This window comes from Gavialis gangeticus, unplaced genomic scaffold (assembly GCF_001723915.1).
Source record: "Gavialis gangeticus isolate Ggan-Ray unplaced genomic scaffold, GavGan_comp1, whole genome shotgun sequence".
Taxonomy (NCBI): domain Eukaryota; kingdom Metazoa; phylum Chordata; order Crocodylia; family Gavialidae; genus Gavialis; species Gavialis gangeticus.
The window spans coordinates 46,679,316-46,698,056 of record NW_017728996.1 but is presented as its reverse complement, the minus strand read 5'-3'; the positions used below and the strand labels follow the sequence as shown (position 1 = coordinate 46,698,056).

General features: G+C 42.8%; 1 protein-coding gene across 2 annotated transcripts in view; it reads right to left on the bottom strand.

Annotated features, from left to right (window-relative positions):
* The window catches only part of HMG20A (high mobility group 20A), a 120,128-nt gene that overhangs the window by 20,826 nt on the left and 80,561 nt on the right, over nt 1-18,741 (bottom strand). For both annotated transcript variants that reach the window (XM_019504433.1, XM_019504432.1), the window contains 2 exons: nt 15,109-15,241; nt 14,713-14,744 (listed from right to left, as the gene is read on the bottom strand). In XM_019504433.1, coding sequence (XP_019359978.1) covers nt 14,713-14,744; nt 15,109-15,241 — 165 coding nt within the window. The remainder of the gene's footprint in view (nt 1-14,712; nt 14,745-15,108; nt 15,242-18,741) is intronic.

The following is an 18,741-nucleotide window of genomic DNA, read 5'->3' as shown; positions in this document are numbered from 1 at the left end:
GACAGCTGTTGGGTGCATGTGCACCTGCCTCTGCCCCCTGCCTGGCCCTGTGCAGCCAACCACTGCCCACCCTCTCAGCTGCACAAGCAGTTGACCAAAACTGTTATGGATGGACAGACACATAGACAGACAGAGTAAGCCCTTTATCATATTAGAATTTATTTATTTTCCAAATTTTATTAAAAACACACATCACCAGGGATCTGGGTTTTCTGTTTCCCATGGAAAAATGGGGGAAAAAAGTATGGATTTTCCCTTTTAACCAAGAAAAACACAGATTTCTCATTTTAATGGAGGAACACATGGATTTTCCACTTTTGCAAAGAGCTCTTTGCAGGCTGTCAGAGTTCCAGCCTGGAAAGGGCTGGCTGGGGAGAGTGGGAGGAGGGTGGTCAGGAAAGGTGCACTATGCATGTGTGTGCACATATACATGCATGTGGCAGAAGGTCACCTGTTTCTCCCCAAAAACTCTGCTCTGTGACAATTTGGTTAAGATGGGCGCTGAAGAGGAAACATACTTCACTCTCTCTTTAGGTAACCTGAGCTGGATACATTCCTGAGGGAGGGGGGAAACCTGCTCCCTCTGCCTGCGTGACTGGCATCATATACCTGGGTGAGGGGCTTGGGTTTCCTGGGGAGCTAGGAACTGCCAGTCTGCCCAGCAACTAGTGATGCATTTCAAACTGGATGGCTGACAGCCAACAGGTGCTGGCCTCCATTGGACCAGGTAAATGAGGTCATAAGGGCTATATAAGTTAAAGACTGCCCAGGAGGAGGCGGCAGCAGCCATGAGGAAGACTCAGAGAGCGAGAGAGCGCGAGAGGAGCTGGACAATCTGAAACTTGCTCTCTCTCTCAAAACTCATGATCAAGGAACTGCCTACCACCAGAGGGAATCTCCATCTGCCTCTGGATGATACTTGTCAGTAAGCTACCTGAGATCTAACTAGATATGTAGTTTGCAGTAACTCAGACGCATGATCAAAGGCTACCCAGCCATGCCAGTTTGCTCTATGGGATTTCTCTGATATTGTTCTATTCTGTACCCTATTGCAACCCACCCCTTGTAACCAATAAAGTTCTCCTTTGTACCTAGCGTGGGAGACTTATTGGGAGTGGGTCTAGATTATGCCTTGAGGTGCCCTTGGTTCAGCTGACTAAGGGAGACCACTACTTGTGCTTCCGACTGAGAGAAACACCCCCAAGTGCCTGAAGTGAGTCAAGTACCTTCGAAGGCTACTAGGCCTGTGTTTCTCAGGGTGCACAGAGCCAGAATAAAGCTCAGCTTTGGGTGGTGGCAGTTTTTATCCCAGGCTAGTGGGTGTGCTCCAGGAAGAGGAATTGGCCAGATGTGAGGTGCCCCCAAGGGAGGCACTCGGAGCCTGGAAGGTGGTTGGTTGCAGTGAGGTGGGTTGCTCAATGCAGGAGCATCCCCTGCTGGCCTGCCACAATGCACATGGCCACCAGACAGCCTGGAGAGCAGATCCCGCAGCTAAGTCTGGCGGGGTGGGGGTGCAGAATTGAGGCCCCTCACAGTGAGCGAGGGAGTTGGGCAGGGATGGGGCTGTCCTGGGGAGCAAACGGGGCAGGGAGAGGATCTCTGATTTTTCCATGATAAAAAAAACAAAAATCAAATACCAACATTTATATCCAGTTAGAATTTATTGTATTATAGTGATCGAGACACTGGTAGGCTTCCAAACTGCTTTAACATTGTAAATATATCAGTAAAACATTGTGTTCAATTGATACATATACACACACACAGACACACACATATGGGGTTTCTCAACTAGTGCACCACGGCACAAAAGGGTGTCATCAGAAATGAACATGTGTGCTGTGGAATTTTGCCATGGCAATGAGCTACAATAGGTATGAGGATGGGGAATACATTGAAAGGTGTGCTGTGAAAAATTTTATTCATGTAAGTGTGCCTTGGGTTGGAAAAGGTTGGGAAACACTGACACACACACACACACACACACACACACACTCCCCCCCCATATTAGTGGCATTATATTTTAAGTGTGGAATTTGGGGTTTGTCAGAGAATTTGTGATTTTTTAATCAGAAAATATGTGTTTTTTAATCCGAGAAAACCAGAATCCCTATTCATCACCCTGCACTTACAAAGCTATATGTATTGAGCATCCTTTTCTTACCAAGGTTTCATATCACAGAAAAACTACATATCAAAAAACATACAACTCCATATCTTTGGCAATCCCTCACAGTTGAGGATGATCATCTTATCTGTGTGTCTGAAGAGGAGGCCTAGCTGGGATTGACAGACTCTACTGCAGCTCCGATGTGTGCTTCTACGTGGGGTGGGTGGTGCTGGATTCTTGATTTGGTCCACAACGTGCTCTTTCTGCCGCTCTCGTTTTTCAATCTCCTGTTGTCATGAGATTTCAAAGTACAGTAAAAGCTGCGCTATCCAGGATCTTACAAGCTGGCATGCTCCACTAACTGGCATGCTGACTTGTAAGATAGTGACACTGGAAGTGCCCACTGTGGCACTTCCAGTTTCTCCGAGCCCCCACAGCCTGGGGCAAAGCAGCCTGCGCTGCCGAGCCCCCATGGCCCAGGGACACAAACAGGCTGTGCAGGGCCATGCAGGGCCTGCTTCCCTGTCCCACAGGACCCGCAGGGCCCGTGGCGATGCCATGGGAGGGGTGGAGGGATGCCCTAGATGTGGTGGGAGAAGTGGCAGCCGGGGCCACTCAATTAACCAGCATATTTTGTTATCCGGCATCCCCCATTCTTGGGGGATGCCGGATAACAGAGTTTTTACTGTACTGAGACCTTGCAGCAGACTCTTCCTCCACTTGGGGTGGTCTTGGGCAAGAGTCTCCCACGAGTCCACACTGATGTTGCATTTTTTCAGGGATGTCCTCAAGGACATCTTTTAAGTGCTTCTCTGCCCTCCTCTTGACCAGGCACCTTGGCTGAGCTGGAAAAATAAAACTCACTTCAGGACTCTGGAGTTGGACATCCAGCTGACATGACCAGCCCAACAAAGTTGATGTCAGATGATCATTGCCTCAATACTGGTGGTGTTTACTTGCAGGAGGACACTAAAGTTGGTGCATCCGTCTTCCCACTGGATTCAGAGGATCTTCCTCAGGCAGAGTTGATGGTACTTCTCCAACAACTTTAGATGTCTCCTGTATGTTGTCCATGTCTCAGCATTGTACAGCAAAATAGGGATCACAACTCATTGATAAAACATGAGCTTGGTTTCAGATCTGATGTCACAATCTTCAAACACCCATTTCTTCAGGCATCCAAAGGCTGCACCTGCACATTTGAGGCAATGTCGGATTTCTTTGTTGACGTCAGCCTTCTGTGAGAGATGGGGTATGGGAAATATTTAAATGTTTTCCAGTCTCATTGTGGATCTGGATTACTGGAGCTGTGGACTGTCTATTAGCAACTTGTTGGAGGAGGACCTTAGTTGTCTAAATATTAAGCGTCAGTCCCATTTCCTTGTATGCCTCAGTAAAGACGTGATTGCTTAAAGGTCTGCTTCTGAGTCGGTATGCTGTAGCGTGTGCTCATGTTCAATGATTGAGGTCAGGGTCATCTTGGGTTTTGGCTCCAAGTTGGCCGAGGTTAAACAGCTTACCATCTGCATTCAGTAGTTTAGCTCCACTCTGGCTGGAAGCTTGTTGGTGGTCAGATGTAGCATTACAGCAGGAATATTGAGAAGTGGTGGAGTGATGATGCAGCCTTGCTTAACACCTGTTTTAACCTCAAAGGGATCTGTGATAGATCCATTACTGTGAACCACCACTCACATACCATTGTGGAGCAGGCAGAGAATAATGACAAATTTTAGTGGGCATCTGTACTTCAAAAGGATCCTCCACAACACTTCTTGGCTGACAGAGCTGAAACCTTTTATGAGGTCAGAGAAGGCCATGTAGAGAGGCTTATGTTGCTGCCAGCATTTTTCTTGCAGCTGGCAAGCTGTGAAGATCACAGCAATCATGCCTCTTGATGACCTAAAACCCATACTGAGATTCCAGTACGAGTCCCTTTTTCTTCCACTTCTTCGCCCCTTCCTTTCAAGTCTCTTCCTTATCTCAATTAATGTATTATTTTGGTTTGTGCAGCCCCAGCTTCAGGCAATCTCGTTCAGTGAAAGCCAACCCCTTAAACACCCAGAGGTTTCTGACTTTCCATAAACTAGTTTTAACACATGCTAATAAAGTCCTTAAAAGTTTCCACTGGTCCCTTTGGTATGAATCCAGTTAGTACCATCTCCCGCACTAACAACAGGCTTATTTTGGTAATGCTCAGAAAGCAGCAGACCCTTTCCTACATTCCCTTTGCACATATGCACTCCCAAAACGCATCCCACTGTTTCTTCTTCCCGCATCTCTCCCTTTGGCACCCTGATGAGCTCATCAAGCCCCATCTGTATTGCATCTCTCTCACTGGCAACATATTTCTTACAACAATCCATGCTAGATCAGCATGCTGCCTTTTTCATTGTCTACCCACCACGGCTCCCCACATCTTTACTTGTTCTTCTGTGAAGTTTCCCCACCAGCACCATCTTGTCTCTCTCTCCTGCTGCTTCCATCAAGTTCTTATGATCCTTCAGGACCTCCGGTCCTACTTTTCCTATTTTATACTTCTGCATGCAACTTTCCATCCTGGTGTAATGAATCGGGGGCTGCCACACCCATGGACTCTTTAAAAGAGGTCTGATATACTCCCCATTTCCCCAAAACTGCAGCTGCATGAAATTGGGTGACACACTGCTTTCTCCTCTCCTTCCAACACCATTGTGCATATTGCGCTTGCATATTTCACACAGATGAACAATTTCAAGGCCCCCATCCTCCCATCTCCCTTGCTTTGTACAGTTCAGCTCTAGCCAGCCTCTCTCTTTTGGCATTTCAGAAGAACACATATATCTCCCTCTGTACTTTTGCTATCTGCCACCATATCAATGGGAATACAATTCCTATATATAAAATAATCAGCAGCACATCTTTAAACACTACTTTTCCAGCAAAGGACAGTATCCTTCTGGACCATAACCAAAGTATTTGCTGTAACCTTGCTGCCACTTTTTCCTATTCCCACTTTTTACCTTTCCCTTCAGCATCCATAGCGCTCTGATTTCTGTCTCTCATTTGAAGGCCCAACTTCTCCAAGTCCCTCCAGTTCCCCACTGCTATTATAGTACTTTTCAATCGGTGCTATTTAGCCCCCTTCGCTTCTCCATATTCTGATGTGTTTTAGCACCCTTTCCATTAAAAATCTATCTCTAACCACTACATTTATCGCAACCAATATAGTATGCATTTTACCTCTTCCTCCTCCTAGTATCTTTACTCTGCTTATGATCTTATTTGTTCTTATTCTTTGTGCTAACAGTTCCATGCCATACAAAAACAGTAGCAGCAACAGGGGGCACCTTTGTCTTACCTCTGTATGGATTTTAAAGACCCTATCTAGGTTTCCATTAATTTGGACTTGATTCTCTACTTCTCTATACAATAACCTTATCAAACAATTTTTTCTGGGAACCCCATTTTTTCTAGAACTTTGAATATGTAATCACGATCCATTCTATCATATGCTTTTTCTAAATCTACGTTTGCTATAACTATGCTTGTTTTCCTCTCTTGGATATGGGAGAGTGTATCTCTAATCACTCTGATCATTTTGGAGATCCTTCTACATTGTAGTGAGCATACTTAGTCTTCATGTATTATCTTCTGGAGGTTTTTCCTGATCCTCAAAGCCAGCATCTTAGCCATTAACTTATAGTCCATATTAAGGAACGTAATCTGTCTCCAGGTTTTCAGGAGTTCCTTCTCCTCTTTCTTGAATAGTAAGATCACATTGCCTCTTGTAGAAATCTTTCCCTGCCTCTCCTGTTTCTGCTAGTTTCTTGAAAACTTCCACTATATCCCTCCCTACCCAACTTCTTGTAAAATTCTATAGGCAGTCCATCTGCTTCAAGTGATTTCCTTCTTTTTAAAAGTTCCTGTAAGTTTCTGTATGTTTATCTTTTCTTCCATCTTCTTGGCTTCCTCGTGCTCTAGTTTCTCTTCAATTTTTTCCAAGAAACCCTTCATCTTCTTCCTATCTGTTTCCTTCTTATTGTATAGCTCTTCATAAAATCTACTTGTCACCTCCAGCACCTCCTCCTGCTTTTCCACCCAGGTACCACCTTCTTCCCGTGCTGCTTTAAGCTCTCCTTTTGACATCTTCACCCTGGCCAAAAAGTATCAAGGCCATTCTCCATTTTCGCCCACCCCTTGTGCCAAGAACATTTTCTCTCTCATCTTACTTTTGAACCAGGTTTCTATCTTGTGCCTTGTTTCTTCTAGCTCTTCTTGTACCCGTCGTCTTCCTTTAGGAGCTCCTGCATCTTTATTTGCAGCTCTCTTACCTTTTCTGTTCTTTTTCCCCACACATCTTTGGTCTTCCTTCCTGAAGAATTCTCCCATTCTGTTCTTCACCATCATTCATTATTCTCTGGTATTCCCAAAATATTTCTTCAGCGTTTGCCACTTCTCATACTGTCTCATGGAGACTTGATATCTCCCTTCATCTTGTAATAGCCACACATTTAATTTCCACAGTCCCTTCCCTTCTCACAAGGCTCTTACCAAAACTCACTTCCAGCTTCAACATCCAGTAATTACTAAAAGCTACATGAATGGTTTCTTAATTCCTTATCTCTATTTCTTTTGATAGAAACACAAAGTCAATTCTTTACTGTTTCTTTCCACTGGGGTCTGTTCTAGTGAAAGCTTTCTCCCCTGTCCACACATCTCTCAGCAACTCTTCTTTTATTATGTTTGTTAACAGCCTGCATGAGCTGTCTAAAGCTTTGTTTCCTCCTTCCACAGTTCCATCCCCCACTTCCATTATACAACTGAAGTCTCCCATTATCATGCGTGGTCACCCTCCAACCACGTAAAATACTAGATTTTTAAGCACTGCATTCCTTCCCTTGCTTTCCAGTGGTGCATAGACATTGAAAAATTCTAATTCTGTTCCCCCAACTGATAGCATCATTCATTGCAATCTGCCACTCATTACTTCTTCTACCCACTTTGCTCTCAGCTCTGGGTTCTTGAATAATATTGCTACCTCTGCCACTTCATTGTCGCTTGTCCCTGACCTCCAAGATGGTCTCCATCTCCATCTTTTCTTAAAGCATTTATAATCCCTCTCCCCTGGTATACCACATGTTTGTAGCCAGATTATGCCTACTCTTACTTGGTTCAACACTGGTTCAATATGTTCCCATCTTTTTCTTGTTAAGATACTCCTGACGTTAAGAGGAACTTTTGTCAATACCATTTATACTAGTTTTAAAATGTGTTTGCCTGTCCCTTTAAAGTTGGTCTGTGCTTACTTTGAGCTGAGTGCACCTGTAACTTCAAGGTTTGTCTGTGCTACTGCACAAGGTGGCTGACTCCTTCCCCTTCTTCACCTCACATTCCTGTAGCCTTTGCAAGCTGCCAGATCACTGTCGCATTTGTGTGCGCGCGCATACATGTGTGCACGTGTGTTTTGCAAAAAAAATTATACTATGAAATTATCCTATGTATAAGCAGGTACAGAAGAGCTGCTTAAAAGTATGTTTATGGAGTACCTGTGCTAAAACTTGCAACAGGCTCAAAAAAAGGTAAGATGCTTTAATTTTGGATGAACCAAGGCTATAGGTACTAGAGGTGCGCAGAACAGGCCATATTCAATTTGGATTCAGCCCAAATCGGGGACAGCGATTCGATTAGTTGATTCGGATCACTGTCCCCGATTTGATTCGGCTGAATCTGAAGATTCAATGCTGATTTGGAGAATCAGTGATTCAGCCATAGACACAGCTTTAAATGTTTTTTCTACATACCTCAAGGTATAGGTGTGGCCTGTAAGCTCTGCAATGCTGGGGCAGATAGAGTGTCCCACAGGAGTGCAGGGCGGACCCTGTGTACTCGGCGATGAACCTGGAAGTGGACTGGACGAACGTCTGGTCCACTTTTGGATCCTCTGGGGAGGTCCCCCCATGCCCTCCAGCTTCATGATTGGCTGTGGGGGGACCCTAGGTACCCCCCCAGACCCAGGAGGCACCAGTTGCCAGTGGGGGGGGGGGGCCTCCTGTACACTCCCTGGCAGACCCAAAATTGCTTCTGATCCCCTTCCAGGTCTGCTGCCACTCCTGTGGGATGCTCCATCCACCCCAGCATCGCAGCATTCACGAGCCGCCTGGTACCTTGAGGTATATAGAGAAAACATTTAAAGCTGTGTCTACGTCTAAATTGCCAAAATGTTCTGATTCAACTCGGAGAGTTCTGATTTGATTTGGAGGGATTAAAGGGTCTTCCGATTCAATTCGGATTGGACATTTGGCCACTGAATCAGGCTGAATCTCCACAGAACTGTATCAGGGACCGAAGCTTCGCATAGCCCTAATAGGTATCCACATAAGCAAATTACTACAGACATGTTTATTTCTAAGTCAGTGTTTTCAGATTTACTCCTCACTTCCATGTGCTCAGGGAGAGTAAGGTCTGACAGTCAGGATGGGGGTGGGGGGTGGAAGTACGGCAGAGGGCAAGGGAAGTACTGATCCCCCCAGTATATATTTTCCCATGCTGTGGCAGTGAGAGGGGGACAAGTTCAAGGCAAACCTCCAGTAATTAGTTTCTATACCACGAAAATTATAACACATTTATAAATTTTTCATACATAGAATTATTAGGGAGTCATCTGATATTAGGGTTCATTTTATATTTGAGTAGTTACTGTATTTTATTTAAATTCAAAATTCAAAATTTATTTGAGGAAAAAACTGGACAGAAAGCTTTACAAAGGAGAGATCATAAAAGATGATTGTTACAGTTAGTCTCATGGCTCTCCATCTTTGAACATCAATGCTTATATGTAGAACCTTACAGTAAAGTAGCAGAAGGAGTTGTCAAAAGAAACATGGAACTTTACAGTAGATCTTAAAAGATCCACATTTCTGACAAGAGTTACCTAGTACTTTAATTGTGTCCTACAATTAAAGTATTAGGTAGATTAGTATTTCAGACAGTTCCCTGCCACAAATGAAAATACAGGTAGTGGTATATTATTCATGAAAATTTTTATGGGAAACTACTTGTAAGTAACAAGGGTAGGTGTGCATACATCTGTATGAGTGTATGTGGGCACAAAACAAAATTCTGCTGCCATGTACAATTCACTTCTCCACAGCATGGCATAGTTAAATATAAAATTAATGTTGTGATCTGTATCACTGTAGGGGCAACTTCCAACATTCAGGTTTTGGTCCCCTGAAGAGCCAAGTTCTGTAAGGGCAAGCCTGGAGAATCCACCACTACTAGCATCTCTCCCAAAGACTAGAGGCAAAATGTTAACAGTGTGCTTAGTGCTGTACAAGAGCCAAGATTCCATTGTACAAATACCTGCGCTTTGCAAGGTAAAGTTACATTTTAAAAACCTCATTGCAGATTTTTTTTTTTTTTTTTTTTTTTAAAGTACTCTTTACATTCCAAAATTTTCAGGTAGGTTTGTAGCATACAATTAAACAGCTGTCACAACTTTCCCAAGAGGTGGCTACATTTCAGTGTTAATGGAAGTGATCCTAACCCATGGTCTGTGCCAAGAATTCTGTAGGATACATTGAGATAAAAGGTGGTATACCATTGAAAAAAATTCCTTTTATAGATCAAATTTAAGATCGAAAAATCTGTATTTTCTTCAAAGACTTTTGAACAGTAGATTAAGTTCAATATTTTTAGTGATGCTTGAGTCATAACTTTTTCACATCAAAAGCAAAAAGAATTAATTCTCACTTTCATAGTACATACTGATGATGTCAAAGACACAAAAGAGCTTTTTTCTTTGATAAATTGTGGCAATTATAATCAAACAGCTGCTTAATACAGAAACAAAGTTAAGCACTAGAGAAATTGCTAGTGAAAGCAGAAGCTTTTCAAATGCCTGAAAACATCTTGGTTGGGAAAACATGCCAAGAAATCATCCCTTCAAAAACCATACTTAAAGCCAGAAATAAAATACCCTGCTCCTGTTTTTGTCACCACTATGGTCTTTTATATCTGAACACCTTGGGCTTTAAATGAAATGTCAAACATGATTTGGTACCCAACAGAAAAGCTAAGTGGTTAACAGACTATAAGGGAATTCTGGCAGCTGAGCTCAGTGTTTCATACTGGTGTCTGCCTCATAAAGGGGCTAAGCTAGGGTGAACGGAGTGCCATTTGGCAGTCATCCAAGATAGACATGGCTAGGCAGAACTTCAAAACCCCTCCAAATACTTACCTGACTAAACTGTCAGTCAGTTTGTTTTTTACTTTTAAAAATAAATAAATAAAAGCTGAGTTTTATTACCTGATAGAACTGCACTGAGATGCATTATCATGAGAACTTCCTTTACTGTTCCTGCTATTTGCCTGAAAGTTGATGCTTGTTCCTGCAGAAAATGTCTTGGAAGACTGAAGTGTATTCAGAAGTCACGTGCAACAATATACACTCCCCCCAACACATACTTCCCAGACAACAACAAATTAATTTTACCTTGAAATCTGCAAAGAAATAATGGGATGTCTTTTTTTTTTTTTTTTTTTTTTTTTTTTTGGTTTTTTTTTTTTTTTTTTTGGTTTTTTTTTTTTTTTTTTTGGTTTTTTTTTTTTTTTTTTTACTTTTGGCTTTTTGTTTTTGTTTTTTTCTTTAACTTAACCAGCAGTGATTCATGCCTAATACTGTTATCTATGTGTAGGAGACCGGTATTGACCAAGAATGGTTCCTACAGATTGAAGGGTGGAGAACAGTGGACTGCAGACATTATATATGCTGCCCCAGGGCACAGATTCTTCAGGTACAAAATAAAAAAAATATTAGAGCAATTAGTTGAAATTGCTCAGTATATGAAAGGCAACAGAGAAATTCTACTTAACAGAAGAGTGGTAATGAAAACCACCAGCACTCTTAGATTACTGAGCACATTACCCAGCATGTAAAGGATCCTCTTAGTGGCTCAGATGTACTTAAGCCACTCTGAAGCTCACTCAGGGAATTAAAATCATAAGGATTTGATTAGCTCTTCACTGAAAAGGACCAGTTTGTTCAGGCTGAATATCATTTTGTCATTTCTCATAAATTAAAAGAAAAATAAAATTATCATTCCTCTCTTTGTCCTTAAATGAGATGGAGAATCAGCAGGAAAAAAAGTATTTGTTGGATTGCCAGTGAAGTTGGCTTTGGGAGCTTTAGAACATACCAGCTGTGAAGTTTTTCAACAGCACAAAGTTGAAGATGTAAGGAAGGGCAGGAGACGGGTCCACCTGAACTTTCAGGAGGCTAAATACCTGGGTCCGTGCTCCAAGGGTTACAGATATAACCAGGGATCCTGGCTTTCTCGGTTTAAAAATTCCAAATTCTCTGATAGAACCCCCCAAAATCCACATTTTTCTACAATTAAAATGAAACACCGGTATACATACATATACACACATGCATATATACATACATATACACATTAGTTGAACACAACATTTTATTGATATATTTACAATTTTTAAGGAATTTGGAAGCCTACCAGTGCCTCAACCATTAGAATAAAATAAATTCTAAATACTTGTATATCTTGGTGTCTGATTTTGGTTTTTCTTCCATGAAAAATCAGAGCTCCCCCTACCCCTTTGCTCACCAGGACACAGGTCCAGCTGCAGCTGTCCCCACCACTGCTTTGTGGAGCTGAGCAGCCCTGATATGCCAGTGCTCTGGCCCTGTCCATATTGTTGCCCCTCACTCCCAACTCACAGCTCCCTGGACCTGTCAGTGCTCTTCACTCCTAACCCACAGCCTTTCATCCCGCCCCAGCCCTGCTGGTGCCCCTCACTCCCAACCTGCAACCCTCTGACCTACCAGTGCCCCTCAGACCCAATCCACAGCCCCCACCCCTCCAGGTGCCCCCCACTCCAGACCCACAGCCCCCCCATTCCTACTGGTACCCCTCACTCAACCTGCAGCCCCCTGGCCCTACCAGTGTCCCTCACTCCTGACCTGTAGCCCTCTGGCCCTGCTAGTGCCCCTCACTCCCAACCCATAGTTCCCCAACTTCCCAGTCATGCGCTGGTGCCCCTCACTCCTGACCCACAACCTTCTGCTGCAGAGCTATGGGACCAGGGCCAGAGCCCACAGTCCCTGCACCCACTCAGCAGTGTCTGAGCTCAGATGCTGTGGGAGTCAACGGTGGCTGCTGTGGGTGGAGCAGAGCCCGTGGGGAGAAAGGATTTGGGCTGCCTGCTGCAGGCTTGGTGCTCCCTGATTTGCTGCCTTCCCCTGGGGGCCTCTGCAACCCAGTGGGCAAGACCCAGCACAAGAGGATGGAGAGGCTTAGTGCTGTGCCACCACCAGTCAGGAGCCCTGTGCCAGGCACACTGTAATGGTGAGGCACCCCTGCCCACCCGGCAGCAATGGGGGTAGCAGTGGCACAGAGTTGCGCCCCCCCACTGCTGCCAGGTGTGCAAGAAGTTCCTTGCTGTGGCAGCGTGGCTGGGATGGAGCTCCTGGCAGCAGTGGCACCGAGCCTCCCCGCCCAACTGCGCCAGGGAGCACCTGCTGGGCCACTGAGGCCCCATTGGGGAGGGCAACAGGGTGGGCAGCCCCAAGCCCACAGCAGGTAGCCTGCATTTGCGCTGTGCACAAATCTGGGGGGCATGTGCCCCCCCCGTTCAGGACTGTGTGCAGCAGTGGGGAGCCAGCCCTACCACCACCCGGGACCCTATCTTGTTCCCCAGTTGGCCCTGCAGCCATGTATACCCACCTGGCTGGACAGTGCCCCCAGCCCCAGTTGCCAACCCTGCCCCACTTCCTCCCTCACCATGAAGGCCTCAATCTGTCCCCCCACCCCCCTCAAATTGCTATGGCCCTCACATAACAGATGGGAACTCTGCCAGCCTGCAAGGGGAAACCCACAGTTTCCCAAGTTTTTGTCTGTGAAAGGAAAAAAATCTTTGTTTTTTTTGTTTTTAAACGGAAAATGGAAAACCCAGATCCCTGGGCATCAACTGGAACCTCCCCATCCTAGACCAGATCAGTCATGTCTTGGCAAGCCTGACAGAAATGAGGCATATTTTTCTGCATAAACTTGGGGACCTTCCAGTTCCAACTATTCAACAGAAAAGGAGCAGCAGAGGAAATATTATGAGGGACAAAGAAAATGGTACTAGCAGACAGAAGAGAACAGGAGAGTACAAAAGGAATAGAGGGAATAAACAGTAAAATATGGTAAGGGGTGGGGAGGACAAAAGTAAACAGGGGCTTAAGCGGGGGACAAAAGGAAGAAGGACGAGTCATGTCATTGTAGATGGCTTGCTATATGATAGATTTGCAAGGTCATTCTTGACTAGCATGAAATGGAAACTACATACAAATTCTGTGGTTTTAAAGTTAGACTAAAAGTTCAAAGTAGCCACTGTTCAGGCATAGTAGGCACATTATATATTCATGTATTCATGGAAATGGGATTCGTATGAAAAGTAACAAAGATCTGCATGACACCCAAAAGCCTGTCCACAGCTCTCCCAATTAAGTGATTGCTCCAGTAAGATGCCATAAAGAATCCTTGCCTATCAGACATTTTCTGGACCATCACAGCAATAACAACCATCCAACCACCCTACTATGAAAAATAATTGGGTTTTATTGAAATGAAGCCAGATTTACTTGAACACCTGTCCATTGCTACAATTTTTGATGCTCATATGTAGGATCACATGTGTAGCATGTTTGAAAGCTAAACTTATGTCAGTGTTGGTTTATGGTAGCTGAATCATTAACACAGGAAAAAGTGAATCAGGAGTCCTGTTACAAGGCAATGTTGTTCTAGGCTAAGAAAGTTTTATAACAGGTCCCATGATACACTAGTTATATTTCAGGATACTAAATGCCAACTTTTCAACAAGCTCTTCTGCTTAATTTTCCCCTGCAATTTTGCACTTGCATGCAAGCTACACATAATAATACAATATATCAGGTACTTAAAGGCTCAATTATTTTAGCTTACGTCCATTACTTTTAAGGTTCCAAATAAAAAAGTTATGATTTGCATTGCAGAACTTGAATAAAAGAAAAAGGCCTTTTTAAAAAGTGTCCTCTAAACTGCATTTCTACTTCATTTCAGATGTCTTATAACTACATTAACTTTTTTTCAATTTAATTTTCTTAGTACCAGAAAGCAACTGAGTAATTCTGTTCTATTACCTTTTAATTCTTTGGTCATGGGAACCTATAACCTAGATCAGTATGGGTCAACCTTTCTGGCAGGCATGCCACAAATTAACCCCACAGCCTCCCCAAGTGTCACTCCAATTCCCTTCCCCTGCCCGATCTTCTGCTCTGCTTTCTGCGTTGATGTCTACTTTCTGTTGTTCTAATCTGCAACTGTGCTGCTTGTTCCCTCCCCAGTCTGCCATGTGCCCTACACAGAGGCTTCCTGTGCCACTCGTGGCACCCATGCTGGAGGTTGACTGTCCCTGACCTAAATGATCCAAAAAACAGGAGAGAAAGAGCAAGAAATCCACAACAACCCAGAGTTCAGGGTAGGTTTTCAAGCAACGTAAAAAGTGTCTCTTGCTTTCAATGACAATCTACACCAGTTGAGAATCTGCTAGGAATGTGTAGGGCCAAAGACAATGTTTACCTCATGGTCATGGGCAGCCTGCCGCGCTGCATCTGAAAAAAGCAAAAGAGGCAACAGTAGAATGAAGGAGAACTGAAGGATGAAGTTAGTTATGCAACCTATAAATAATCTCTTTAATTCTTAAAGAGAGATATGTGCACAGTACTTCTCTCTAACTTCACTTTTTTACTCCTGTGATAGTACAGTTCAGGTACAGTAGTATCTACGTAAACCAAATCACTTCTCATACCTTCATTGTTTTTTTGGATGAACACAAAAGGGTAGGTTTGATACAGGGCACACAATCAAAGGCTTTACAAAAGTGGTCTTGATTACTTGGGATACCTTGCTATTCTAGTTAAAGATCTATTGGTATTTTCATACTTGTTAGGCACTGTATTTGTTATAGTTTAATACCTTGCCGGTGTGATTTGCCTTTTTGCCTATCCTGTGCTTTCCTGCTAAAAACTTTGTAAGCCTCTGTCTTCTGGTACTGCTCCAGCTCCCGCATATAACGTTCTTTATCTCTATCTGCTTCATCAAGGTAACGCTGCAAAAGAAAAAAAAAAAAAAACAACACACAGAACTTCAGGGTAAAAAACATAGCACAGGTGAATTGCTGATCATCTGCCTAGATGATAGGAAAGGAATGAAGAAAAAACAAATGAGAATGCATGTGAGATGCAGAACACAGAACCCTAAGCTGTGATAATTACAATGGAAAAACAAAAAACAAGAGTCCAAAAAAAAAACCGCTGAAAAATAAATAACATTTTAACCAAGTCTTTAATTCGGTTAAGTTTACTTCATGACTTAAGACAGTTCACCTGAACATAGAGATGACTGGCTGCTAGGATTCTTAGATAAGTTGAATACTATTTACATGCTATAAATCAGAGAATACTTAACGAACTGGATGTCTGTGGGTTGCATTTCATGCTGCCAAATAGGAAGCTCTTTAGATTGCTGCAATGGTGTTTCAGTGCTCTTTTAACATTCCTAAGAGAAAACCACTATCATTCGGCAGCCTTCTGAGCATCTCTTCACTTCTCTGATGAGACAAGTGAAACACTGTGTCTATAGTGAGGAAATGCTTTAACAATCAGAAAAGGATCTAGATGGTTCTGTCAGCTGAAGCTTTAATATTTAAATTCAACTTGAGAGCAAAAGTCATTCTTGCCTGTAACATTTTCACACGTCTGCATAATGCAAGAAACTTAGCTACAGATTTATTTACAGAAACTACGAACCATTTACAGAGTTGCCATAATAAAAAACTAAGATGAATGGCTGCTTAAAAAAAACACAAAAATTGCCTTTCCTTTCATTGCATCTAGATAAAATTTTCTTAAGGCCTTTTCCTCAGACAAGTTTAGAGCAAGACCTCAACAGTGACCTCAGATATTTTTCATATCCAATACATTCAGAGATCAGTACATCCTACTGTCATAGATGACATGCACTTGGCATATTATTTTGCCTTATTACTAAAGCCATTGTTGCAGTTTTGTGTCTAAGAGCAAGACTGATGGAGTTAGGCTATGTATTTCTGTTGGGCATCTTTTGCAGAGAGAAGTGAAAGCCTTATAGAGCAGTAGCATGTGTTATTGATATTGTTGTAGAAAATGCAAGTGGAAAGAGATGGACAAGGCTTTTTCCTTAAAACTTTTGACTCCCATATTTTCTCCTAGTTTAGGATGGTGTTCCTGAAGCTCTAGCTGCTAGTAAATGCAGCTTTTGTTTATTAATAACCCATGGTTTTACCCCAGGACATGAGCTAACAAGGGAGAGATATCCCTAGCTTAGCCCATATCACCTGAAATAGAGGAATAATTGCTAGTCCCTTTTGAAAACAAATACTCAAGTGGGACTTCACACATTTTTCTAGTGAGTTAATCAACTCCCTACTACTCAACAGTAATCCTGTTTAGGATTTCAGGATTTCTGTTCTGGAAAAGGAATGTCATGTATTGAGGTTAGAAATAAAATAACCGAAGTCTGATTTGGCCACTCTTTTTTTGTTTTTTAAAAAGCAGAGCAGTGTAGTATGATTGGGATTCATCAGGCTAGGGACACGGATTCTTAGCCTGCAGTGAGATTGCATAAGCTTTCTATTACTTATTTAAAGAACACTGCAGGACAAGAAGAAAGGGGAGTGCTCAGGTGTTGCCTTACCATGTACTAGGCTGGAATTCCTGGCCTTCATCAACAACAAGGGTAGTTAACTCCAGGAATTTAAACAATAGCTACAAAAGAGGAGGTCTGAACACCTAGTCTCTTCTTTCCCAGGAGAAGGCACTTTCTCTGATATTATAAGAACATTTGGTCAGAGTACCATATTTACTCAAATATAAAATGACCTTCCCAATAATTAGATTAGATAATAAATTTGTTATAATTTTCCAGGTACAGAATTTAATTTAATCTTGAATTTGTCCTCCTCACACTGCTACAGCAGGGAAAATAAATCTGGGGCTTCAGGTAGTCCCCTTCCCCTTTGCCCCCCACCTCTTCTTCCATCTGTAATAGCTTCCCTCCTTCCTTCCTATCAGACCCTACTCTCCCTGAGCACATGGAAGTAAGGGGCAAATTAAAAAATGTTGACCTTGAAATAAACATAATTTACCATATAGGCAAATTACAGGCACCCAAAATTGATGAATGTTACCTTTTGTGAAACTGCTGCAAGTTTTAGCATAGGTATGCCATAAACATACTTTAAGCAACACTTCTTTACCTACTTAAATATAATATAAACTATGTATGATATTAGTTCAAAGCCAAAACGCTCATGATAGTTCATTGGGCAGGGCCCAGGAGAGCAGCCATTTCAAGCGATGGTAACCCCACAGCTCAGCACTGCTCAATATGCATGCGTTTATTCCACATACCCCCCACAAAGGATCCATGTGCTAAATAGTCTCCCACTCACAACTGAAACTCGGTGTTCTTGTCATGAGCCCTGAGATCCTACACAAATTGATATGCAGATCAGGGACAACCTGGTTTGGCTTCACCTCATGGAGGACAGGACCACACTAATCATACGCAACAGACAGAGAGAGGGCAACAGAGGGGTTTGGGGTAAACTGAAGCCCCATTTGGTGATGTTTGCCAGACATTTAAGGCTGGTGAAGAAACAGGAATCATTAGAAATGGGAAAGAAAGGTACAGTTCAGCTGTGGGAGTGAAGAGGAAGTAAAAATATATTCAATATAGTGGCTCACCATGACTTGCAAAAGTTGGCACTGAGGGGGACTGCCTGTAATGAGCACTACCATGGATCTTATTCAGATGAGCTATACTAACCTATGTTTGTGGTAGATTCCCATCAGTATGTTTCCCCTATATGGTCCATGTGTTTTAGTCGTACTTGCGTTGGTTGAATTTAATTAACTTTGCAGTTGGTTTCCATTATTGAGTACATGCTGCTTTTGGCAGCAGTTTAATGACAGGCAGGTATTTAATGAGACTTATTTGTACACTATTATAAGGCAATGGTCTTTTCTTCCCCATGCTGACTGGGGAAAAAGCCTTGTCTTGTATATTCAAGTAAATATGGTATTTCATTTATCCTACCCCTCTTCCCTCAGCTCCTGGAATGACTGACAGTATTCACACTACAAAAGATGCATCACCAAGTTCAGCAGACTTGCCTTGACATGCATTTTCTATTATTGTCAATATTTTCATAAGATATTGTATAGGCAAATAATATCCATGTATAACTGATGTTCTAGGAAGTGACACAAAACATCAACATTGACAAAAGACAGTCTCAGGGTATAAAAGATTTTTTGTAAAATGTGTAAGGAAAGAAAATCCAATCCAGTGAAACACTGACAAAGGGGTAAATGCAGAACTCTCCTCTACTCTGTATCAACTCACTTTCTAAAACTATAAAAGATTCAAAGACTACTTAGCTGGGGTTATTGCAGGGCCCCTGGCACGGCTCTATGAGCGATCGTGGTGCTTGGGCCAGGTGCCAGATGATTGGAAGGTAGCAAATGTGGTCCCCATCTTCAAGAAGGGGAAGAGGGAGGACCCGGG